Source organism: Bison bison, unplaced genomic scaffold (assembly GCF_000754665.1).
Source record: "Bison bison bison isolate TAMUID 2011002044 unplaced genomic scaffold, Bison_UMD1.0 scf7180017864533, whole genome shotgun sequence".
Taxonomy (NCBI): Eukaryota; Metazoa; Chordata; class Mammalia; order Artiodactyla; family Bovidae; genus Bison; species Bison bison.
In genome coordinates, this window is record NW_011495082.1 from 17,234,674 (window position 1) to 17,257,187 (window position 22,514).

Here is a 22,514-nt window from a genome sequence, read left to right on the forward strand (position 1 = left end):
CCAATTACTTCTTTCTCTAGGTCCGTCCCGCCCTGGTGAAATGAAACACACAGCCCTCACCTTCCTCCACTGGACACCCCAGAAATCTTTCCCGCTTTTTGAGTGTGAGCGGGAGGAAGGGTGTAGGGAGGGAGGTGAAAGAGGGAAGAGAACGCTTTGTTTCCTGAGATGCGAAAGTTTGAAAATCCTTGCCTTTAGCACATTCAGCTCTTTGATGACGACGTCCTGAAAAAGAAAGTGCTCTCCAGAAAACTCTCCTTCCCTAGCACTTTGGCCTAGAGGGTTTTGGAAGTAAGGAGTCGTGGGTGAGGTTATTTGCAGCTACAGGAGTGAGAAAAAGGGTTTCTTTTTCTAATTCACACTTCCTCCTCAGATCACTGTCTTCTCCTTATGCCACCATTCTTAAACGGCGTCGGAGTCACACCTCTGCTGTCAGACAAGCCCCACCACCCGCGCAGGCGTGGAGCAGCGACGTGCAAGACAAGCCAGGTCCCCGAGGGCAGGCGCAGGGGGCTGGCACTGCCTTCACCCCGCAGGTCCCAGCTCCAGCTCTTCCGTGCCCGCTTTGAGTCCAGCCTGCTGTCAGGACACAGAGGAGCCCTCGTGCATCCGAAGGACTTCCAGGTCGACTAAGCATCGGTGTTTTTCCCTTCCTCTGTTTCTTTTCAGCACTTTTCAGTTTGCACTTTTCACTTTTCAATCAGCATTCTGATGATTAAATCCTGCATTTGACTAAGGAACCAAGCCCTATAAAAGCCCAAACCAGAAAGTAAGAGGGACCTAATGTAAGAAAAATTCCCATGGAGCTACTGTCATTCCCAGTGTGATACTGAATGCTTTCTTAAATCTCTGGCTTTGGTATTCCCATCGATCAAACTGTGGTGTGTGTGATAAGTATTTCTAAATAGAATTGCTATTTGATTACTTTTATTATTCCCTATTTTATAATATATAACATCAACTAACATGTTCAGTTCAGTTCAGTTCAGTCGTTCAGTAGTGTCCAACTCTTTGCGACCCCATGAATTGCAGCACGCCAGGCCTCCTTGTCCATCACCAACTCCCGGAGTTCTCTCAAACTCATGTACATCAAGTCGGTGATGCCATCCAGCCATCTCATCCTCTGTCGTCCCCTTCTCTTCCTGCCCCCAACCCCTCCTAGCATCAGAGTCTTTTCCAATGAGTCAACCCTTCACATGAGGTGGCCAAAGTATTGGAGTTTCCGCTTTAGCATCATTCCTTCCAAGGAACACCCACGACTGATCTCCTTCAGAATGGACTGGTTGGATCTCCTTGCAGTCCAAGGGACTCTCAAGGGTCTTCTCCAATACCACAGTTCAAAAGCATCAATTCTTTGGCACTCAGCTTTCTTCACAGTCCAACTCTCACATCCATACATGACCACTGGAAAAGCCATAGCCTTGACTAAGCGGACCTTTGTTGGCAAAGTAATGTCTCCGCTTTTGAATATACTATGTAGGTTGGTCATAACTTTCCTTCCAAGGAGTAAGCATCTTTTAATTTCATGGCTGCAGTCACCATCTGCAGTGATTTTGGAGCCCCAAAAATAAATTCTGACACTGCTTCCACTGTTTCCCCATCTATTTCCCAGGAACTGATGGGACCAGATGCCATGATCTTAGTTTTCTGAATGTTGAGCTTTAAGCCAACTTTTTCACTCTCCTCTTTCACTTTCATCAGGAAGCTTTTTAGTTCCTCTTCACTTTCTGCCATAAGGATGGTGTCATCTGCATATCTGAGGTTATTGATATTTCTCCCGGCAATCCTGATTCCAGCTTGTGTTTTTCCAGCCCAGTGTTTCTCATGAGGTACTCTGCATATAAGTTAAATAAGCAGGGTGACAATATACAGCCTTGATGTACACCTTGTCCTATTTGGAACCAGTCTGTTGTTCCATGTCCAGTCCTAACTGTTGCTTCCTGACCTGCATATAGGTTTCTCAAGAGGTAGGACAGGTGCTCTGGTATTCCCATCTCTTTCAGATGTTAGTCTATTCTTATTGAATGGAATTATTATTTCAATGGAACTATTGAAAAATTGACCTTATAACATACAGTGGATCCTGTTTCTAATGCTGGGCTAGGAAGATATGATAACACCTGCACCAGAAGCTAACACAATAGGTATTTAATCTACATCTTTAAGATTTTGGCCATGCTTCTAAGATGCTGTATACGGATGCTGGGCTGGCTGTGAAAGAAACGCCGGGGAGACCTGATTAAAATGACAAACATGCAGGCCACCACCATGAATTCTGTATTTAAGAGTGTCTCAGGTGAGTCTGGCATACAGTTAGATTTTGGATTTAAGGTCCTGAGAAAAGTTACTTGATGTTTCTGTATCTAAACCAGCAATGTAGCAATCAGTAATATGATAGGATTTTACCAAAGTTTCACATACTTGGGAGTGAAACTGTGCAGAGATATATAGCAATCAAAAAGATACCAGATAGACTTTTAAGAAGCTTATACAGACAGACACAAGAGTCAAGTGTAAACATTAAGTTTTTAAACACACTGTTAATAGGCACCTGGTAAGTATATATTTCAAGACCTCTGTGTTTCATATGAACATAACAAAAAGCTCAGTGATTTGTTTCACAATTCTTACTTTCTTTGGACAAGTTGGTGACTTCCTCTCCCAAAGAGAACCTCCAAAAGCTTGTTTCAGATTCCAAATACTCCAAAATTCTTTGACCAATTTATAGGGCTTGCTAAGAAAATTGAACTTGTAAAGTACTATATAAAAATTAAATTATTCCTGTTATTTCTTCCCCTTTGTCTTCTTCTTTTTTTTAGTTTCATGGTCATGTGTATCCTTCTCATAGCCCCACTGCCTCTCGGTAATGCTGTTTTTTCCTTTCCTTTGCCATTACTACCTGGAGTACTCTCGCCTGGAGAATTCCACGGCTGCAGGAGCATGACAGGCTATAGTCCATGGGATCACAGAGAGTCGGACAGGATTGAGTGACTAAGACACATACATATCCTACTTGATTATGATGTATTATGTATAATTTTAATAAATAGTTTGATTCAGGCATTCACTATTTTTTTCCCTTAGGATTTGTGTATCTATACACTCATAAATAAAATTAACATATGATTTTGTTTTTCATACTATGCTATTCTAGTTCTGGAATCAAAGTTTTAGTAGATTCATAAAATGAGCTGACACGCATTCACTCTTACTTATTTTCTGGAAAAAACTCTATAGAATAGGGATTATTTGTTCTTTGAAAGTTGGATAGTTATAAAAGTGGTATCCTGGGCTTCTGAGTGGGGCATGGAGTGGGGATGGTAATGGGGGAAAGGAGAGGTGGTCTCTTATCTTATTCTATAAATATTTTATAATAGTCTACACAGATTTTCTGTCTATTCTTGCACTAATGTTGGCTCTTTAAATGCTTTTGAACAATGTTGTTTATCTAGTTTTTAAATTTATTATCCATTGTTCAAAGTAGTCTTTTATTATTTTTAAAGCTTTGTTTTTCCTTTTTTTCTCTTCATTTTATTTGCATCTTTTAAATTTGTATTATTTCTCCATTAAAAGCTGGTAGCCTTAGAGATGTGCAGAAGATTACGCCTGAGGACGGAATGATCAGCTTCCTAATCAAGCTCGGTCTCAAGGGCCGCACTGACTGCCCACAATGGGTGCTCCATCCATCAGGCTTTCAGTGGAGCAGGGTGGGGAAATGGCCCCCGAGGACCACATGGGGAGAGGAACACTATGAGGTGGTCCCTCAGCCATTCCCTATGTGTCTTCAGGTCTCTTTTGCTATTGGCTATGATTCCTACCCCTCCAAATGATCTCCTTTCCCTAAAAGACTTACACTGTTCTCACTTTAGCAGCTCAGATCTCGAATTCACCTTTCTGCTTCCAAGGCATCTCCACTGTTGGATCTGAGAAGGACTGGCAAAGGCACACTGAGGTTCCCTAGGGTCAGGGTCTTAGGATAGAAGTCCACGCTGGCAAGCAAGGAGTGGTGGAACTCAGCTCATAAGAGCAGGTAAAACCAGCCTACCACTAACTGCCCAGGACAGCTCAATGCTCTTTCCCCAGTATCTATGTTAATCCATCAACTTTTAGAGAGCCCCCAAAACCCCATTCAAATTTTAGAGATGTTTTCTGTCTTCCATTAACTGAGGCTGAATGCTTCAGAGGTATAAAGAACATTAAGCTTCTTGGGGAAAAATAGAAGAAGTACTAAGAGCGGAAATATTACTATAGTTCAGTTTTATTTAACTCAAAAATTGGAAAATTAATTTGTGAGAAAGAACCGTGGGAACAGCTAGATGCAGCAGCGAGGGTTAGTACATCTCCCTTACTGAAGGAGAGCCCATCAACTCAGTATAATCACTGCCCCGTTGCCCCAGCTCCTACTGTGTGCCGCACAAGGATAGAGATGCGCAGGACTCGGAAGGAGTTGCTGCACATGTCGACAGTGTCCTTGGATTCCTGGTGCAGCAAGTACTCGACAGACAGCCAAACACTTTAAGCTAAATTCTACCCCAAAAGCTTCAGCGTGCTTGTCAGGACGCAGCATTTGGTGGCGATTTTCTGGTGCTGGTCTGCACTAGTGAAGTCGGTTGCTGTCGCTTACCCCCAAGCATGATGGCATCATGAGAAATGTATGTCAAGAGATAGTTATTGCTCAGCGATAAGTTATACTTCTAGCACACGTGTCCTGTTCCAAATGCACACATTTTAATACCTCATGGCCTGATAGTATACTTCGGGGCCACAGAGGTATACACGCTGCCTTTGGGAAGCTGGGAATAGGACACCTCACCGAATAATCTCATGATGGAACACAGCAGTTATCACCTGTATATTTTTAGGTCTCCGGGGAGATGAGGGTTTGTAAAACGGTGCTAAAGAAAGTAACTTGTTTTGCAGAGACGAAGATGGTATTAACCTTTCCCAAAAGTTTAAGGCGAGTGGATACAGGGGTGAAGGGTTTGTGTTCCTATTGCTCTCCCGGTGGGTGCATCTGTGTCAGATTGCTTTAAAGGCAGGCCTCAAGTAGAACCTGTCGGAGCTTTAGGTTTATAATTTCTTTATTTCCTTCTCTCTCTTTTATAACATGAAAACCCTGAGGCTTTTTAATTCTAAAAACTGATGGAATTACAGAAAAGAAGAAAAGGAAGAAAAAAAGAGACCCAGTAAATGAATTCTGGCAGTGGTATTTTTCATGGCAAGGAGTTTAAGAAGATATATCGGTAATAAACAGAGCACATTTTTCTCGCTCCCATTTGCTGATTTCACTTTTGTGGCTCTCCATCAAAATGGAAGGAACATGGGACAGACATGTGATTCAACTTCTCTGAGAGATCATGTTGATGACAAGGCAGTAATGGTAGTCTCAGGAGAGAAGTGAAGTCGTGCCCATTCTGCGGGTTTCCTCCTCCTCATGTTGGTATTCCCTGCTGTGTTTTAGATTGCTGCCTCATCAGAGTCACCCTGGACCCTGCAGACCACCTACCTTTCCTTGCAAGGTGCACGGCTTCTGCGTGCTCCACACTGGTGACCTCCGTGCCGTTGACGGCCAGCACCACGTCCCCGACCTGGAGCCCGGCTTCCTCAGCGGCGCTGTCTGCAAGTAGGGACAACGAGGGTTTCATTGAGGAGGGGTCCCAAACTGAGTGCCCCCGCTGCCTGGCCTCTTTTTAAAAGGCTCTTTCTCTAACGGGCCTTTCTTTCCAACTCTAGACAATCGCCGGTGTCATTAATAAGAAGGAAAAGCCTGTCCTCGCAGCCTCCTTTCATTTCTAGTGCGTGGTGTCTTTACACGTCCACCCAGGCGTCTGCGTGGCCTCTTTGCAACATAATAGCCAGGCTGCTCAGAAACTCAATCTATTCATCCACCGGCAGGTTGAACTGCTAGTTCTCATTCCTTCATTGCTGCTAGGTCTCTTTGTAACCCTGAGAAAATCACTTAACCTCAATATCTTCATCTGTAAAAAGGGGGATAGGGGCAGAGCTTCTCTGCAGGATTGTTGAGGGAACAAATAATTGAAATACTTATGAAGTGGTGGCAAAAACAGATCTTGAAGTAGTCAGAGAAAAAAGAGATAAAGAGCTGCTTTTCCTTTTCATGGTGTAGGCTCCTTTCCGAGCCATCTCAGAAAGGAAGCCAAAAATAGCCTCAAACGTTAAGATTTAAGTTTTGGAAGGTAGGGAGGATCTCTCCAGAGGCTGTTTAGTTTACCCCTTGGTTTTTAGGCATCCACGTTTACTGTAACATACCTAATATTCTCTAGGAGTCAAAAAGGGTGTAATAAATCATTTCAGAGTTAATTCATTTTAAGTAAGATCTCCTATGTATTTGACCAAGAGTCTTTCTGCAGCAGTTTAAATCTGTTTTTTCTTTTTCATTTCAGTTTAAACCCATTTTCTCTTGCTTAGATCCTAGTGCTGGGTGCGTGTTTATGGTCTTGCAGAATAATTATACAACAATATTAGGCTGTCATATATAGGATGTCATAAACCTCCTCAAATACTTTTAATCTTGAAGTGTGACTCAGTTAGTGAGCTCACATGGTTTTGGATATTTTTAATAATGAGTGTAGTTGTTTAAGTCTGTTTAATATAGTAGGGAAGATCTTTTCTGCGTGAATAGGCAATGGTCAATCAATGTAGGAAGGCTAAGTGAAGAGTAATATTTCATATATCTATTTATTTACATAATATCATCCTTGTGATGAATTGACATCTCATGGTATGATCATTTGAAAAGATTTCTTCCACTGTCCTTAAAGGACTTGATTAACGCAATGCCTTCTGAGTCAAATTCCAGAATGATGATATAGATCCAGAAGCAATTTCTTATCAATTTTTTACTTCATATGCTACTAAATATTATATCTTTATACAGTACTTATATCTTTATACAGTACTTATCCAATAAATACATATTAAATGAATGAAAAACCTAAAAATTGTACCTTGAAGGAGCTTAAAATTCCATTGGAGAAGAAAACACATGCATAATCAAAAAGAAATGCTATAATATTTGAATGGCAAGTATAAAAAGCATGAATATAATAGGCATTGTAAAACGTCAGAAAAGAGAATTCTTACTCCCATTTGGAGTGGTTAAGAAATGCTTTCCAGAGAGGTGGAATTTGGTCTGACCTTGATGAATAGATTCTCCATAGTGGGGAGTAATGGGGAAGGCAGCGTGACAAAGACTGCTTGGTGTTCACAGACCCAGTTCCTTTTCCAGCTGGGCTCATATATGGAAAGCTTTTCTCTGACTTTTTTGCAGTTTTGGAGGCAATATAATTGAGTTTCAGACCTTGGAGTTGGAGAGAAGCCATGTATGCTACTTTTAGGTGTGGCTCATAAAAACATCCCAAGGGCCACGCTCCACGTTCTCCACCCATCTTCCTGACTTCAAGGTCCTATGGTGTGAGACACTAAAGAAAAAATAAACCTGGATCTCAAAACATTATGCAAGACAAAAGCCATCTTCCAACCAGGAACTTCCACATGAGACTATCAGCCTGAGTGACTAATGATCTTTTATTGTCTTAAACCATTAATGTCATAACTTGAATCAGCAAGCCAGCCAAGAAAGAAAATCTTCTGAGCAAAGGTACACAAGCAGAATGTCTTAAACACGTGCCAAAAGGTGGTGATTCAGATCCACTGGAGCAGATGCTGTGGATGGATACAGTGAGCCTGGAAGATAAGGATGAAAAGACAGCCAGTATATAAAGTGTCTTGAATGTGAAGATGACAAATTTGTGCTTGGTGGTCCTTAAACAAGAGAGCCACTGGAAGTTTGTGAGCAGAAAAATAGATACACGATGGTTTTCAGAAGATTAATTTAGAATAAGGAGGGATTAAGTTAAGCTTTACAGCAAAGATATTATTATAAGAATCAATACAGAATCTGGAAACAGGAACTAGAAATGAATAGAAGGTATAAAATGCTGCCATAGGACCTAAATTACCTCAAGGCACTCATTCGCATGAGTAGGGCCAGATGCCTTTCCATCCCTCTCAGACCATAAGCATCTCATGAGCAAGTAAAATTTCTTATTTATTGATTTAGGCATTTCCCATGGCTAGTATAATCTCTTGCACATGGTTGGGGCATTAAAAACATTGACTAAATATACTGAGATAACCAAGGAAGAGAAAACATTGAAAATGTTCATTGGGCCAGATATAAAAGATCTTTGAGATCTAGGATATGAAGTTGGCCTGAGAAATGGATTCGGAATTTAGAATGAAAGGGAAAAATGCAAGGAGAGAAATACAGAGCACTGAGAATAAGATCTTGAAAAATAATCATAATTCCCTTTAAGGAGAGAGAGGAAATGGGCAGCTAAAGAGGAACATAAAGAAAAGGCAGAGAGGTCCTAGGGAGTGTGCAGGCAAGACTATAAGATCAGTGAAGGTGCAGAGAGCAAGCGTATGGATGCCACGAAGGGGGATGGGGGGTAGGATGAATTGGGAGATTGGGATCGACATATACACCCTGCTGGTACTAAGTATAAAGTAGGTGACTAATGAGAACCTTATGTATAGCACAGGGAACTCTACTCAGTGATCGGTGGTGACCTACATGGGAAGGAAATGAAAAAGAGGGGATGTAGGTATATGTACAGCTGGTTCACTTTGCTGTACAGCAGAAACTAACACAACATTGTAAAGCAGCTATACTCCAATAAAAATTTATTGGAAAAGATTGGTGAAGGCAAAGGAAAGATTTCAAGATGGAGAAAATGGTCAACAGTGCTACAGTGACACCATAAAAGTAACCATAATAATAGTATGGTTCTAAATCCTTGTCTATTCACAAGGTCAAGACGAACAAGGATGGAAGAAATGTGACTAAAGCTGGATTAGTGAAGTCACAAGTGTTAGTCGCTCAGTTGTGCCCGACTCTTTGCCATCCCATGGACTGCAGCCCACCAGGCTCCTGTGTCCATGGGATTCTTCAGACAAGAATACTGCAGTGGGTTGCCATTTCCTTCTCAGGGGATCTTCCCGACCCAAGGACTGAACCCCGGTCTCCTGCACTGCAGGCAGATTCTGGATTAGGAAAAGCGAATTATAGCTAAAGAGTTTTAAGGAGTGTGATAGAAGTGAAAGACAAATGTTTGAGCTATTTGTACTGAATCATATGCTAAATGATTGATTAGATGAAGTGATAAACTACTATGAAATCAAAAGTATGATTGTTTGGTAACAGATCTTCTCTTCCAAGTAAACTTCACTTTAAAAACAATATTGGACCTAAGGAATCCATCAGTATGGACATACTTTGTTTTTTTCAACACTTTGATTGAATCAAAATTCACATACCATATCATTTTACCCATTTAAAGTGTATAATTAAATGCTTTTTAGTCTATTCACAGAGTTGTGAAACTATCATCACAATATAATTTTAGAATATTTCTGTTGCCCCGAAAAAAAAACAAGTAACCAAGAGCAGCCATTCTCCATCACCCCTAATCTCTCAGCTCTAGGCAACGACTAACCTATTTTCTGTCTCTGTGGACTTGCCTGTTGTGAACAGTTTATATAAGTGAAATAATATAATATGTGGTCTTTTGTGTTTAGTGTCCTTCACTCAGCAAGCTATTTTCCAGACCCATCCACATGGTAGCAAGCACTACATTTTTTCAATTGCTGAATAAATATTTTATGGTAAGAATATAGCACAGTTTGTTTATCCATTCATCAATGGATGATAATTTGCATTGTTTTCCATTTTTATGATGAATAACACTGCTATGAAAATTTGAGTACAATTTTGTGTGTGTGTGTGAGCATGTGTCTCATCACCTGAGGTATACACCTAGGAGTGAAATTCCTGGATGAAGTAGTGACTCTGTTTATTTAACGTAGGAGGAATGATCAGACTGTTTTTCAAGGTGGCTATACCATTTCACATTCTTATCACCATTGTATAAGTGTTCTCAGCTTCTCCACTTTCTTGCCAACATTTGATATTTTTTACATATAGCCATCCTAGTGGGTATGGGATGGTATTTTGTTGTGGTTTTCATTTGTTTTCCTTGATGACTACTGATGTGGAGTATTTTTTTATGTGCTTATTTGGCTATTTGTTTATCTTCTTTGGAGAAAGATCTACTCAAATCCTTTGCTCATTTAAAAACTGTGTTATTTATCTTTGCATTATGAGTGAAAATTATTCTTGTTTGTAGAGGAATTACTTCTGTAGTGTTACTCTTCCTGATAGCTTATGTGATAGCTTTCAGCTTTAATTATAGAGGGTATTGACTGTGTTCCACTAATTTGAATGCAACTTACAAATTTTCCCTTTATCTACTAATTATGGTGACAGTTTGAGGCATGATGATCTCTTGGAGGAGGGAGGTGTTTCAAGGTGACTCTAATATACCACACAGACAGTTGCCCTACTTGAGGCTGCTCTTGGGAGCAGAATGGAAGTATCCTACATTGGACAGGAAGGATCAAAGTGTTAAGAAAACAAGCCCACACTTTTCTAAGTTGGTTTCCCCGATAGGATACTTGACGACATAGTTCTGTATTGATTATAAAGAGTTAAATGCTGAGCTACTTCATCCTTTTATGCATATTTACATATAATGTAGAGTCTGAAAACTTATAATTAAAAAAGGGGTTTGTCCTTTTCATTTAAAAAATTTTTACTATAACAGTAGCATTTTAAACTCTAGAGCTTCCCGAAAGATGGGCCTGTCCATAATTTCGTATGTGGTCTGCCCATCCCTAAATGTATCATTTCCTTTTCAACTTTGCTTGGTATCAGAGTTGGAACATCTGTTTCTTTTGTTTATGACAACAGATCTCACAAACATTTGGGCCTTCATAGAAAATGTTCATGCAAGTGCCAGCTGGGTGTGGGCAATTAGTTATGTAAGCTACAAGCAAGCTCCCTTTCTGTGTACTTATGGATAATCATTTCTATCCCACCTACAGGTCTTCATGCTGTATCTTTTTTATCGTCAGTGTGTAATTAAGTCTCTCTATTGCATGCAGAACAATGTTTTGTGGTGTGAATGAGATTCTCTGAAATGCTGGAAATATGTGTAATTTTAAAGTCCCTCAACCCTTCATTTAGTAGATTTGACTAGACAATGGATTTCAGAGGTTGCTATTCAGCACTGAGGAATGCATTTTAAAAAAAAGAGAAGTAGACTCAGCATACATGAATCCCTGCCAGGGAAGCACTTTCTGATGTTGAATAAAATCCTAGGTTAACTGTGTATTGTTGGAGCATTTTTGCTACAGTAGAGATGCTTCAGTTTTCCTCTTTCAAAACCTCAGGTCCTCCTGAATATCACATCACTTACAATGCAAATATTTTGATTTGTTTCACATCTGAATGGATTAGATATGGTTAACTGTCTCACCTGGACAGTTATAAAGGTATCAGACATTAGAAAAATCATAACCTTTTATTAGATGGCATCTACTTATTTTATCTAGAAAGGCAGGCATGAAAAGTATGTCGAGGTTTTTGATAGTTTGCAAAAATTTGCTAAACTTACCAAGTCAGATCTATTTGAGTTTTAAACGGGAGTAATTTTTATCTTTCTTATGAATTATTTCTTTGTTGAACACTAATCTTGCAAAGTCAGAGCTAGAAAGAGGCGAGCAGGGAGAAGTGAAAGAGAACAGAAGAGAAAGCAGGGCGAGGAGGAAGGGGGAAGGAAGTAAGTGAAGCCGGAAGGGACCAATATCCGTGAATACCTTCCCCGTAAACGAACATGCATTTTCTTAAAGCCAGATGTCCTTTAAAAATACTGAAGCCCCTTGATGATAAAAAGTGAACTGTCTTCAGAATGGAAGAAAACAATAGCAAATGAAGCAACTGACAAAGAATTAATCTCAAAAATATGCAAGCAACTCCTGCAGCTCAATTCCAGAAAAATAAATGACCCAATCAAAAAATGGGCCAAAGAACTAAATAGACATTTCTCCAAAGAAGACATACAGATGGCTAACAAACACATGAAAAGATGCTCAACATCACTCATTATCAGAGAAATGCAAATCAAAACCACAATGAGGTACCATCTCACACCAGTCAAAATGGCTGCTATCCAAAAATCTACAAACAATAAATGCTGGAAAGGGTGTGGAGAAAAGGGAACCCTCTTACACTGTTGGTGGGAATGCAAACTAGTACAGCCACTATGGAGAACAGTGTGGAGATTCCTTAAAAAACTGGAAATAGAACTGCCTTATGATCCAGCAATCCCACTGCTGGGCATACACACTAAGGAAACCAGAAGGGAAAGAGACACGTGTACTCCAATGTTCATCGCAGCACTGTTTATAATAGCCAGGACATGGAAGCAACCTAGATGTCCATCGGCAGATGAATGGATAAGAAAGCTGTGTTACATATACACAGTGGAATATTACTCAGCTATTAAAAAGAATGCATTTGAATCAGTTCTAATGAGGTGGATGAAGCTGGAGCTTATTATACAGAGCAACGTAAGTCAGAAAGAAAAACACCAATACAGTATACTAATGGATATATATGGAATTTAGAAAGATGGTAACGATAACTCTGTATGTGAGACAGCAAAAGAGACACAGATGTATAGAACAATCTTTTGGACTCTGTGGGAGAGGGCGAGGTGGGGGAATGATATGAGAGACAGCACTGAAACATGTATATTATCATATGTGAAATAGATCGCCAGTCCAGGTCTGATGCATGAGACAGGGTGCTCAGGGCTGGTGCACTGGGATGACCCTGAGGGATGGGATGGGGAGGGAGGTGGGAGGGGGGTTCAGGATGGGGAACACACGTACATCCATGGCTGATTCATGTCAACGTATGGCAAAAACAACCACATTGTTGTAAAATAATTATCCTCCAATTAAAATTAAAAGAAAAATAGTGAACTGTCTTTGTCTATACAGAGATAATTACAGCCACAACTGTTTCTTGTTCTTGCTAATTTGAAGAGCGCTAAGAGGCAGAGTAAGGGTGTCCTTGGACAAAATTTGCAATGTTTATGTTTTGTCATCTGAGTTCTGTGGCCACAGCCATATTCCCCTTCTACTCTCTCCTCACTTGTCTGTGGTCCACTGACTGCCCCCAACTGCCACCAACATCTGGGTAAACTTCCTGCCTTATCCAATTATTCTGAGAATGACCTGCTTGATAGTAACCTGTATTTGATTAGCTGATTAAACTTTAATTGAAATTTATTCACATCAAAGTTAATAACACGGCCTTTTGCTTTTCTATAAATATCTTAGGATCTAATTGAAACATTTTTATGAAGAAAAACGAAAGAGATACTCTTCTAGAATTTTACTTGGGATTGTATCTATGGATGAATTTAAGGAAGAACTGACATGTTTAAAATTTACAAACTGCTCCCATTTTTCCTGCTGTTAATTTAGGTGTTCCTTAATTTCTTTCTGTATTTTGTTATTTTCAAAGTAATATTCAGCACACCTTTATGAGAATTATTTCTTTCAATGTGCCATGTTTTTCCTTCCTGAAAGCTTTATACTTCATACTCTACATAGATTCTTAGATCCACACTACCTAGACACAGCTTCTAGAGAAGCTGCCGTGAGGATTGTTTCCGAGTGCAAGCTGGGGCTCCCCAGGTGGCGCTAGAGGTAAAGAAACCACCTGCCAATGCAGGAGACACAAGAGACATGGGTTCGATCCCTGGTGGGAAAGATCCCCTGGAGGAGGGCACAGCAAACCACTCCAGTGTTCTTGCCTGGAGAACCCCATGGACAGAGGAGCCTGGCGGGCTACAGTCCATGAGGTTGCAAAGAGTCAGACATGACTGAAGCGACTCAGCAGGCAGGCAAGGCAGGCTTCAACTGCCACACTTTCTGGGCATCCTGCCTTGTACTAAGGCTACATTCTCCCCAGTAAGTCACTGCTTCCAGCCTGTGACTGGATCTGGAACAGGTACTGGAGTCAGCCTCTTTCTGGCCAAAGAGAGACTGATCTAGTGGATGGTTTTTCTGGGTCATCTCGGAATTTCTCAGAACGACAGTGCAGTTTGACTTCTTCCTACACAATTCTGCTTCCCTCTCCCTGTCCTTTCGTAGGTGCCAGACCCGCACTGTGGTCTAAAGGCCCTACTTACACTTGTCTGCCACAGTGCTTTCCTCTAATCTTTTGCACATCTACTTCTGCATTGGTGTCTACCTCTCAGACTATAGGAACTGAGAAAAAGGAATTTCCTTTATTACCTTAAAGAATTCTACATCTGTTCCTATGCTTAACAAAACTTTTATAAGTCACAAGGAGGTAAAAGGATTATCTTTTTAGAGAAGGAGGAAAGGAGGAAAAGGTAAAAATTTAAGTACATTTGAATCAGGTATAGGGGTGGGATTTTAATGAAATCAGAGACAGGATTGGGCTGCAGGGCAGATCAGAAAGGGCTGCAGTCCTCACGGACAATATGCGTCCCTCCCTGACTGTCCACCCTGCCCTGGCGGGCACACACTTAGGGAGTTTGTGCTCCCTCCACAGGCATTTTGGGAGCATCAGCTCTGTTACCTTTGGGACACTGCCCCAAGTATTGCAGATTAAAATAATGGATATGATACTGTTTCTGATCTTGGAAAACTCCCAGTCCAGATGAGGACTATAATGTAATTCAGAAAACCCTAGTAGCCCTGGGCCCCCTTCTGTGATAACTCCATTTGGCCTCCTTTAATGCAGCACTTTGCCAACAAAGGTCCGTCCAGTCAAGGCTATGGTTTTTCCAGTAGTCATGTATGGATGTGACAGCTGGATCATAAAGAAGGCTGAGTGCCAAAGAATTGATGCTTTTGAACTGTGGTGTTGGAGAAGGGACTCTCGAGAGTCCCTTGGACTGCAAGGAGATCCAACCAGTCCATCCTAAAGGAGATCAGTCCTGAATATTCATTGGAAGGACTGATGCTGAAGCTGAAACTCCGATACTTTGGCCACCTGATATGAAGAACTGACTCATTAGAAAGCCCCTGATGCTGGGAAAGATTGAAGATGGGAGGAGAAGGGGACGACAGAGGATGAGATGGTTGGATGGCATCACCAACTTGATGGACTTGAGTTTGGGTAAACTCTGGGAGTTGGTGATGGGCAGGGAGGCCTGGAGTGCTGCGGTCCTAGGGTTGCAAAGAGTCGGACACGACTGAGCGACTGAGCAATAGCAACAATGCAGCATGCTGGGTATGGGTATATTTATCTTATCTTTATATCTTAAATTATTCTCATGTTCTGGATTAGGGAGAAAAAGATCTATCTTTCATTAGGTATCTACTAATTCCTAATTTGTTTGTTAGGAAATAAATCTGAGAAGCCATAAAGGAAATAATCTATGAGGAATGGAACTCCTCCTAGAAACTATTAAATAGTAATAAATTGGCAGCTGCCTACTCAAGACCCTTTTTGTCTGCAGAGCTTGAGCCCTGGTTTTGTAGGTACAGGCAGGGTTCTTCTTTAATGGGGAGGCCCAATAATTACCAGAGGTGTCCACTTCAGCGGGGAAGCATAGTATTCTAAAAAACAATTGATCATGATGTCAGCACTTGCCAATCTTTATGAGTTTTTGATAGACTTGAGATTTACAAACTACTTCTAGTGTATATGTGTGTTTTACAAGACTTCAGTATTGGAGGCTACTTAGTATATTGCGTGAGGCCTGAGCTAATTGTCCTGGTCTGAATAACAACTGCTGTAGTGAAACAACTTACTAGCGTCCACTTCAGTTACCACGATCGGTTTGGAGTACTGAATACGGAATCCCCAGGGGTAATCGCCGGTCCCTTTGACAAGCTTCACGGTGCGCTCACGAACTGAAGAGGAAGCGGAAAGGACATTCTTTTGAGTTAATCTTTAGATACTACAAATGCAATGAAAATATAGCTGGTATTTATTGCTGATTTAGTATATACCAGGCTTAATAAAAGTCAAAGTACTTTACAACTAGTATCTAATTTAATCTTCACATTGACCTAAGATTAATGTTTTTTTGGAGAGGGGAAAACTGAGGCATATAGACGCTAAACAAGTCAGCTGAGTCACGTGGTGAGGAAGGGGCAGGGCTTTCTTCCCGAGGCCGCTGACCATTGCAGGTTTCAGGCACGCGGAGCTGTGAACCATGGGACGGTTCTACTAGGTTTTAATACACGTGGAAATAAGAAAAGCGAATCTTCAGCCATAATAGTCAGGTCTTAAGGACCCCAGGAAATCCCGAGCAACTGAGCTTCTCAGAAACAAGGGAAGCAGCTGGGCCTTGCAGAAATGGTAAGGTTATGCTGCATTGAAAGTGAAGAGTTCCAGAAGCTTGACAGTAAAAATTAAAAAAAATTTTTTACATTAGTCTAATCATCTTAAATTAATGTGGTCCAGCTATTTACCAGTCTGCTTTTCCATGTGTCTTCTCCTGTTTCCTCCTGCTATCTTTATACAGTCTTTTCTGTGGGTGTAAATACAGGTGTGAGTGTGTGTGTGTGTGTGTGAGTGTGTGTGTGTGTGTGTGTGGATGGGTGGGTGTGTGTGTGTGTGTGTGTGTGTTTCTTCCTCAAGACTTCTGCTTGCTGATAAGTTCATAACTATAACTCACTCCTGGACCCTCTTGATCTTCCTCTACCTCAAGACATTTTAAATTTCTACCTCAAGACTATCCAAGGGCATTTTCCCAAGCTGAATTCCTAAAAGATAAAATCTATCAGGTAAGAACTCTTTGGGCTATTACTCTTCAGAGACAAAGAAAGAGCAGGATTCCAAGGCAGAAAACACATCTCAGGAAGACTTCCTTCTGCGGAAGGGCATTTTCCGTAAAGGAGATGTTGCCGTGGTAGATGTGTTTTCTTTATACTATATTTACACCTTGCATTTTATTTAGAAAAAAGTACATGCCTGAATCACGCTAGAGTACAAAACCGAAATAAAAAATCTGAAGGGCTTATCTGATCTCAGAAGAATCCCTTTTAAAATGCTGACAAAGTTATCCAAGGAAGAATCACAATGAAAGACTTCAAAATATTATTTGGTTGTATTTAAGACCAACTTCATCGGGGAGAAGTGTTAATGCAATACTGGGAGAATTACTCTTTCCCCGACAGTTAGATTGAAATACTTTATTAGTTGAGCTTTTTTTCCTGTATGTTAATGAATATCTTAAAGTGATAAAGAATAAATCATAATACAGTACAATGAGAAACTTCCTGAGCTCCATAATGAATTAATAGTAATATGCCTCTGGAAAAAAGGTATTATTAGGTCTCTAGGAAAAATGCAATTAATTATAAAATAAGAATGCTCATCTATTAATAAAGGCAGGGCAAATTCACACCTTAAGATATAATTTAATAGAATTTTTTTCCATTAAAAATAGGAATACATTAAAATTTATGGGTAATATATTTTGTAGCTTCTTTTCAGCCATTCTTTTGTATTTTTGTGTATCATTTTTTATTCCTCAGAAATATTTACATCTTCCTTCATATTGGAGATCAAGGACATTTCTTCTCTGAAGAGTTGCATCCTCTAGGTTTTTATAAAAAGGTTCATACTAAGAAAAAATGTCTGCTGTAGGCAACATATGGATAAAGGTAGAAGCAATCAAGCATTCAAAGGAGTTTGTAACAATTGTATTTTGAGTGGCTAAGGACTTTTGTTCAGCTTCCCCTTTGATGAGAAATCTCTTTCTTTGCCATTGCCGACAGATGTCTGGGTGGGTGACTCCCTGATCTTGGAGAGATATTGTTATTATAAATTTACCTTATATTTCTCAGAGCTTGTAAATAGATTTGCCATTGTTTTATTACATTTCCTCCCAGGTATTACTGAGGTAAATCTTTTTAAAAATTAAGTTTCTTATAAAAAGATGACAAAGATAGTAAAGGATTAGGCAATTTTTCCAAATGTTCTTAGCTGACCGTCTTCTTGGTCAGCTAGGGAATAAAAATATCTAATAAAAATAAGGAAATAAGCATCTTTGTTTTTAATAATCCATGGTAGCCTAATATCAGAGGTAATTCATTCACAGACATTTACTGAGTATCTATGTGTCCCATTGTTTTCTTATGTATCAATATGGGGACTGCGGTGTTGAGGACAGAGAAGAGACTTTTTCTCATGGAGTTGACATCCTGGACCTTGGCTACCCAAATTGGCAAACATTCAAAGAAAGAATAGAGCCTCTTCATATGGATTCCTGAAGGAATGTTTGTTATCCCAATATGTCTGAACAAAATACACTGTTTCTCTGTTGGTTAAAACAGTATCAGGAAAAGCTTACCAAAGTTGCTGTGCAAGTATTAAGTGTATTCCAGTGCTAAAATTCTGTGCTCCTGGGAAGATTTCTTATCATTTGTTAATACAATTCCCTTTTGGCAGTTATTTTACATGACTATTTGGACTGCCACTTACTGGATCTCAGCGTAATTTAAGGGACAGAACTGGGAAATTCAAGGACCCCAAAATGAATATTTTAGCAGTCTGCAGCAAGCTGGTAGCTAATCAGGGCAAAAAAGAAAATCGGGAATCCTACTTCTGACCTCAGTAGAAATCATTTCTAACAGTCCTACTTGTCAAAACTTCTTGCTCCCTGTAGGTTACCCTCTTGATACTAGCTTCTGCTTTTGACAAATTGCTTATCCAATTGATGTTTGTTTAATGGAGTATTTTTACTGAGTTGATTCAAATCAAATCATGTTTGCTTTTTGTCTTACATGCGATGATAAGATAGCTATTGCTTTCAAGGCTGTAGCATAGTGTTTTCTTTTTTCTTTTTCCTAATCAGGTAAATCGAATGTCAACAATGTGTGAAAGTATAAACAACTCAATAAAATCTTTAAACGGTAAGCTCAACTATAGTGCACTCCTGTGGGAGAAAATGCACTCAGAATGTTTTGCAACATGTTCCCCTCCCATTCTGAAGACAGTTTTCTCACATTTTGAGATTTATAGTCCTGGAGCCCCTTGCTGCTGTCTGGTGGGTAATCTGTGAGTGCCACACAGCTGCTGAAAAGCCACGAATAAATGTCATTGTCTTTTCAGAGACTGTGTGGTCACATCATCAAGTAATTTATCCCCCCAAATAGCATTTCCTTGGAATCATCTTGTTAGATGTAAAAGTTCAAATGAAGGGCACATAGTTCCATAAATACAACACCACTTAGATATTGAAAATACCCTAGAACTTTCTCGTAGCTCCAGCAATACACTTCAGTAGTGATACAAAACTTTTAAAAATCTATTTCTCTAAATAATAGAAGGGCACTTTCTAGAGTATTACAGATTGAATTTTGTAAGTTTAAAATTTATTCTCACAATACATATTGGTAGATATAAATTAGCATTGCAATATCTTCAAAATGTCATTAAGCTAATACAGACATCTTTCCGTTTTAAAATTATTTTTTTGCCTCCAACTCATGTTTCCTATCTCCAGCTTCTTCTACTGATGTCTCAAAATCACATCGTTAAAAACATGTATCTGGTATGTGGAATACTTCAAGCATTAATAACAGTAAGCAAGAACAATTAGCACATTCTTGGACTGAGGTTCAGTGCAATAAATATTAATAGTTAAAACTCACTTACTACATTTAAACATAATTTGTTTAGTTGTGTGGATGTGTGTGGGCACGTACGTGTGTGTGTATATGCACACATGCATGAATTTTTTGGCAAAATTAAGCACATTTTCTTTCTTTCTTTTTTTTAGCTAAAGCAAATAATGGTGAATCAACTAAATGCTTGTTCTTTGATGACCATACACAGTTGTAGAAATGGTGATAACTGTACTTTCTTACATCAGGTGTTAGCCAAGATACTGTGAGGGAAGAATGAGTTCTATCTAATGTATCTTTTCACCTGCCTGCCACAAACACTCAATACATATTGGTCAATTTAGTTAGTATATTATAAAATAGCAATTGTTTGCAGTTTATATAAAATATATATATAAATATAAACAGATATGTGTGAATATGTATTTAATATTTAGTTAAAATTCCCATAAAATTAATAAAAATAAGGATAGGAGATAGAAATAGTCAAGACAGATAAAAATAGCCCACTATTCACATATATTGTGTCATTTCACATTTTATAACACTGTAAGATAGGCAGAGAGATAATAACAGTAAATAAGTGAATTTTCTAAGGTCACATAGCTAGTAAATTACTTTTTATACATTCATGCAACAAATATATGTTGGCTTTCTGTAATGAAATAGGCGCTGTCCTTGGTGTGGAGAATACATCAACGAACAAATAGAGAGCCTAACCCTGAAAATCCTATTTTCAGCCTAGTGTTTTTACCCTGTGCCATGCTATTACTCAAATAAAAGTTAACTATAGAAGATTTTGGTTCTTTTTTTAGAAAGTTTATTGCTTGATTCTCAGCATCTTCTTTTTATAGTAGATTTACAAGGCTGTGTTAGTTCCTGGCATACAGCAAAGTGATTCAGTTACATATATATATATATTCTTTTTAGATTCTTTTCCATGATACTGTATTACAACATATTGAATATATCAGAGTTCCCTGTGCTATACAGAAGGACCTTGTTGTTTATCTATTTTAAATATAGTAGTTTGTGTCTGCTACTCCCAAACACCCAGTTGATCTCCCCTCTGTTCTCCTTTGTTAACCATAAGTTTGTTTCCTATGTCTGTGAGTCAGTTTCTGTTTTGTAAATACATTCATTTGTATCATTCTTTCGGATTCCACATGTAAGCAGCATCGTGTATTTCCCTTTCTCTGGCTACTTCACTTGTATGACCGTCTCTAGGTCCATCCATGTTGCTGCAAATGGCATTATTTCATTCTCTTTTTGTGACTGAGTAATTTTGACTGTGTGGATCACAATAAACTGTAGAAAATTCTTAAAGAGATGGGAATACCAGACCATCTGACCTGCCCCTTGAGAAACCCATATGCAGGTCAGGAAGCAACAGTTAGAACTGTTAGAACATGGAACAACAGACTGGATCCAAATAGGAAAAGGAGTACATCAAGGCTATATATTGTCACCCTGCTTCTTTAACTTATATGCAGAGTACATCATGAGAAGCGCTGGGCTGGATGAATCACAAGCTGGAATCAAGATTGCCAGGAGAAATATCAAGAACCTCACACATGCAGATGACACCACCCTTATGGCAGAAAGTGAAGAGGAACTCAAAAGCCTCTTGATGAAGGTGAAAGAGGAGAGTGAAAAAGTTGGCTTAAAGCTCAACATTCAGAAAACGAAGATCATGGTATCCGGTCCCATCACTTCATGGGAAATAGATGGGGAAACAGTGGAAACAGTGTCAGACTTTATTTTTGGGGGCTCCAAAATCACTGCAGATGGTGACTGCAGCCATGAAATTAAAAGACGCTTCCTCCTTGGAAGGAAAGTTATGACCAACCTAGATAGCATATTGAAAAGCAGAGACATTACTTTGCCAGCAAAGGTCCGTCTACTCAAGGCTATGGTTTTTCCAGTGGTCATGTATGGATGTTAGAGTTGGACTGTGAAGAAAGCTGAGCACCGAAGAATTGATGGTTTTGAACTGTGCTGTTGGAGAAGACTCTTGAGAGTCCCTTGGACTGCAAGGAGATCCAACCAGCCCATTCTGAACGAGATCAGCCCCGGGATTTCTTTGGAAGGAATGATGCTAAAGCTGAAACTCCAGTACTTTGGCCACCTCATGCGAAGAGTTGACTCACTGGAAAAGACCCTGATGTTGGGAGGGATTGGGGGCAGGAGGAGAAGGGGACGACAGAGGATGGGATGGCTGGATGGCATCACCGACTTGATGGACATGAGTTTGGGTAAACTCCAGGAGTTGGTGATGGACAGGGAGGCCTGGCGTGCTGCGATTTATGGGGTCGCAAAGAGTCGGACACGACTGAGCGACTGAACTGAACTGAACTGAATTGAATATCTCGTTTTGTGTGTGTATGTGTGTGTGTCTGTGTGTGTCTGTGTATCACATCTCCTTTATGCATTCATCTGTTGAGGGACATTTAGGTTGCTTTCTTGTCCTGGCTATTGTAAACAGTGCTGCAATGAACATTGGGGAGCCTATATTTTTTTCAGATTAGAATTTTCTCTGGATATATGCCAAAGAGTGGGATTCTTGGATTGTATGGTAGCTCTATGTTTAGTTGTTTAAGGAAACTCCATAATGTTCTCCACAGTAGTTAAATCATTCTACATTCCCACCAACAGTGTGGGAGGGTTCCCTTTTCTCCACATACCCTCCAGCATTTATTGTTTGTAGACTTTTTAATGATGGCCATTATGACTGGTGTGATATAATACCTCACTATAGTTTTGATTTGCATTTCTCTTAACCTCAGATATGCAGATGACACCACCCTTACGGCAGAAAGTGAAGAGGAACTAAAAAGCCTCTTGATGAAGGTGAAAGAGGAGAGTGAAAAAGCTGGCTTAAAGCTCAACATTCAGAAAACAAAGATCATGGCATCTTGTCCCATCACTTCATGGGAAATAGATGGGGAAACAGTGGAAAC

The 22,514-nt window shown here is 39.8% G+C and overlaps 1 protein-coding gene across 3 annotated transcripts in view; it reads right to left on the reverse strand.

The window, feature by feature from the left end:
• Positions 1 to 22,514, reverse strand: part of LOC104982561 — a 126,597-nt gene that overhangs the window by 66,922 nt on the left and 37,161 nt on the right. For all 3 annotated transcript variants that reach the window (XM_010831986.1, XM_010831987.1, XM_010831988.1), the window contains 2 exons: positions 15,727 to 15,828; positions 5,507 to 5,617 (listed from right to left, as the gene is read on the reverse strand). In XM_010831986.1, the coding sequence (XP_010830288.1) occupies positions 5,507 to 5,617; positions 15,727 to 15,828 (213 nt within the window). The remainder of the gene's footprint in view (positions 1 to 5,506; positions 5,618 to 15,726; positions 15,829 to 22,514) is intronic.